At 42.2% G+C, this 4,243-nt stretch overlaps 1 protein-coding gene across 1 annotated transcript in view; it reads right to left on the bottom strand.

Annotated features, from left to right (window-relative positions):
* Positions 1 to 6: 6 nt before the first annotated feature.
* xkr6a (XK, Kell blood group complex subunit-related family, member 6a) overlaps positions 7 to 4,243 on the bottom strand; it is a 21,268-nt gene continuing 17,031 nt past the window's right edge. Inside the window, exons 3-4 of the mRNA XM_014010667.1 lie at positions 3,068 to 3,485; positions 7 to 1,386 (exon numbers count right to left, since the gene is read on the bottom strand). Coding sequence (XP_013866121.1) covers positions 882 to 1,386; positions 3,068 to 3,485 — 923 coding nt within the window. The 3' untranslated portion in view covers positions 7 to 881. The remainder of the gene's footprint in view (positions 1,387 to 3,067; positions 3,486 to 4,243) is intronic.

The following is a 4,243-nucleotide window of genomic DNA, read 5'->3' as shown; positions in this document are numbered from 1 at the left end:
ATATAGTATTTTTCACAACTGCTTTTTTTATTGTGCTGCGGAGTTTTATATCTACAGTGGTATAATTTGTGCTCTGTATTACATTTTATTTGTACTGGTGAAGAGGAATTGTTTATTTTAAAGGTAGATTAATCAGGCTGTTTCTGTTTAGTTATTATTTTAAAAAAAAACTGTTTGTCTTGTGGTCCTCAAYGGTCCTTTGTTTCCTGTTCCCTAAAGTGTCATGTTAGTTGACCTCAGATGAGATTTTTCTTTTGTTAGTTATGTAATCCTGCTCTGATTCTTTSTGGTAACCAATTTAAACCTACTCTATGTTGCCTCCTGCCCAACCATAAAGTCACAGTACATTAAAATACATCTGTTTTTGCACATAATAAAATATTTACACTACTTTTGGACTAGACTAACAGCAACATATTCACAATTCCTTTTTATTAAAAGTTAATATTTTTTCTTTCTTCGTCTCATGTTGCTTAACTCTATTGAAACCTCTGAACGAATGATGATGATGATCGCAACAAAAATAGGGATCTTATTTTTTTCTCTCTTTTTTGCAAGTTTTCTTCGCAGCGGAGCGAAATTCAAAAGAACAAAACCAAATGAAACGCGACCCGAAGGAGCCGAACAGAGCAAATAAGTTGAAAACGGGTAAAGATGGACTTGTGCTGAAGCATCTTGCTGAGTCATGGCTACGGGACAGTGTGTGTGGGATTGTGCACGTGAGAGATTGCTTTAATGCGCATGTGCTTATATCAACTTTGTGAACATGAAAATGTTTCTATCTTCTCTAAATCTGAACAATCACATATGCGTACATTTTTATGGTGCTGTGTGTGCTCAAGTGTACTTGTGTGTGTGCGTGCGTGTGGGATGGGTGTGTGTCAGAGCGAGGACTCGTACTGCAAAAGTTCATACAACAAGGGTCCGTCACGATAGCGGATGCCCACAGCGGCAGGCGTTATGTACTGCAGGATGTTTATAGTCCTCCGCAGGCGCCTGTCTACGTAGTGAGCGTCCCACGCCGGATAACGCTTCCTGGGCATGTCGATCTTTATGAGCGGCCCCTCGGGCCTGGAGGTTGGGGGGGCAGACCTCACCTGGAAGACGGGGAGACACGTCTCTGCCACGTCCTCCTCCGTCTGCGACTTGGCCATGTGGGCCGGGGTGGGCGGAGCAGTGGGCGGAGCCGAGGGSGGAAGCGGGAGACCCCAGAGCAGCTGGGCGCAACAGGATGAAGCGGGGCTCGGCTGCAGGTGGGCGGTGGCTGGGTGCAGGAAGCCGTAGTACAGGAGCATGACCAAGACGCCCCCAGCAAACGTCAGGTAGACGCCGCACAGGGCCGGCATGGCGTACGAGTCGGTCAGCGCTGGATCACGGTAAGCGTACCTGCGAGGTAACAGAGAAAAGTCAGCACGTGTTTACAAATGGGACCTAATTTGGGGATGGGGTTAGGAAAACTCTTTCAAGGTTTTCCTTGAGATTATTTCTGACCACTTTCAYAGAAATAACAATTGTTTGCTCAGCTACTGAACACCAACCTCCTAAATCAGAGGTCTTCCATGTTGTTCTATATGACCCACTGTCCTTCAGGTTTTAGTTTCCCTGCTTTAACACACTTGACGGAAATGAATGGGTGATTGAAAGACTGCTAAACTTGATGACAATTAGGTAATTAAATTATTTGAATCATGTGTGTTGAAGCAGGAAAACAGCTAAAACAACAATCCACATCCCCAAAAAAAAAAAAACAAATTTAATTTGGGATCTTTAAGCTTAAGCATTTTTAATAAAGAAATTGGAGGTGATTTCAAAGTTTCTTTGTTTAGGTTCCAGCAGCGATGGGCACAGTTCCACTAATCCACAAACTGCGGGTTAACTTTTTCTTCAGCAGAATAGCGTTTTTAGCTTAATATGAAAACTGTTAGCAGGCCAATTAGCTTCCACTAAAKTTAGTTCTGCAAACCGCTAATACTGGAGCTAACTTTTCGTTTAGCGCAATTGTGTTTTTGCTAACTTTGGAAACCATTATCAAACCAATTAGCTGCAGCTAAATTTAGCTCTGCTTGTATCATTTGGAGTTACTCTGTTTTTTTTTTTCCCACACAAATTTAACTAAACAACTGCAGTGCACAACTAACAATAAGCTAACAAAAAGCTACCATTAGCTTACCGTTCTCTGTCATCCTGTCCTAGTCTTCAGCATCATGCTGCTGAATGATCCAGTTCAATATTTGGTACTTCTCCTTTGAGTTTTTTGTAGTCAGTTAATTTTATTGGTGGCAAATAAAACAAAATAAAATTTGCGCAGGTTTAATATTATCATCCTGCCCACATTGAGGCGGTTCTCTTCTCAATCCAGACCTAACCAGAGCTGGGGTACAGTAAGGCTGGCCGTCTGGAGCCAGTGTGTTCCAGGCGAGCCTTACAATACAAAAACATATTTTAAGTCAGCTAACTGCTAATAGCGTAGCTAATCTTTCTTTTAGCAAATTAGCATTTTTTGCTAACTTTGGAAACCATTAGCAAACTGATGTGTGTGAAAGTTCTGCTTACTTTAAATCTGCTAACAAAACAACTATCCCCAGTGCACATCTGTGCCATGTGAAGCATCTGTAGCATTTTCCAATTCAACTAATAGTAGTTTGAACTCTTTGTTGGACAATGAAATGGTTTTATGAGTTTTTAGCCAAGACTCACAATTCTGTTCAAACAGCTTCCACTAATTATTTTTTACCTGTTCAGTGGTTTAACATTTGTGAAGCTAACTTTTTAAGTAGCAGTTTGGAGGTTAGCGTGGCTAACATTTTGGTTAGCTGTGCCCACCACTGGGTTCCAATCAAACTGAAATGACATTACAAACGTGGACAATTTTCAACCATTCTACAAATTAATGTTATGTCTATAGGGTTACATTTAGATTTTTTACTGGAAGTATGTAGCTGTACTAAAGATTTTTGAGGAAATATTTAAGTCCAACCAGTTGACCCACTTGATGGGATCATCTCGGACCCTTTTGGACTTCACCAAATCAGTGGATCACTCAGTCAAGAATTCAGTCAGGACTCACCACAGGCCAGTAAGGATGGAGTTTTCAGCCAACACCACAGTGTAATAAGCTATCATTCGGGAACGTGTACGCCCTTCCTTCACATTAAACCAGCAGAAGATGTAGACGATCCCAACCACCATGTTGAAAAGCACCTCCTCCCACTTGGACATACAGAAGTCGGTGCCTCCGTGCACCACCCAGAAGGCCATGGCGCACCAGTGGACCACCACGAAGATACCGAAGTAGATGTGGAAGAGGGAGGCGAAGAGGGCGAGGGAGAGGACGCGGGACGAGATGGTGAAGAGGCGCCAGAAAAGGTGCAGCAGTGCTCCGCGGTAGCTCATGCTGCGCTGGTCGTCCCGGGAGTCTCGCAGTAGTTTGTGGTAGGACGCCAAAACCCAGGCGAGGGACAGGAGGGAAGCCAGGGAGGAGACGCCTACAGACACAAACAGAGAGAGGTTACAAGAAGAGGAAAAAAACTTTACTTACCTCAACTCAACAGCATTGTCTGAGAGCTAAGAATCGTTCTTCACACTAGTGCTGGGCGGTATACCGTTTTGTACCGAAAAGCGGTTATTATTTTTGTTGTTGTGGTGGCAAGATTTACCAAGAATGCAGAAACACGTTAGAATAAATGCACAGAAAGTCTGCGTGTATGGTCGTCAAATGATTTAATCTGAGCAACAACAGAGCAGAAGTCAATCAGAGAAGTCTGTCAAGTTGTGGCTGCCGCATCAGAGCAGAGCAGCTGATAATATAACATCCTGTAACACGTTTACAACCAATCACAGTTCGACAAATGTAACCACCTAACCAATAACAGGGCTCTCAGCCCAGGAACTACCTTATCAAAATATGAGAGGTCATGCATTGCTGGAGTCTTGAAGTCTGGGGCAACAGATTAAAACAGCCAAAACTAGTTATCATAAGATATGAGTACTGGACAGCGTTAAGGTAAAACAGATATAAATAATTAGTCCATAACAATCCCTCCTCTTGAGTAAACAATACTCAAACCAAATCAAAAGGAATAAACGTCTGAACACAAATGCAAAAATCAACACCAAATACAAGAAAAGTAGTGCAATTTATATGACGGCCAAAAACATATACGTACAGGTGCTGGTCATAAAATTAGAATATCATGAAAAAGTAGATTTATTTCAGTAATTCCATTTAAAAAGTGAAACTTGT

This window comes from Austrofundulus limnaeus, unplaced genomic scaffold, assembly GCF_001266775.1.
Source record: "Austrofundulus limnaeus strain Quisiro unplaced genomic scaffold, Austrofundulus_limnaeus-1.0 Scaffold72, whole genome shotgun sequence".
Lineage (NCBI taxonomy): Eukaryota > Metazoa > Chordata > Actinopteri > Cyprinodontiformes > Rivulidae > Austrofundulus > Austrofundulus limnaeus.
The sequence above is the reverse complement of the archived record's forward strand: the minus strand, read 5'-3'. Positions and strand labels throughout refer to the sequence as shown.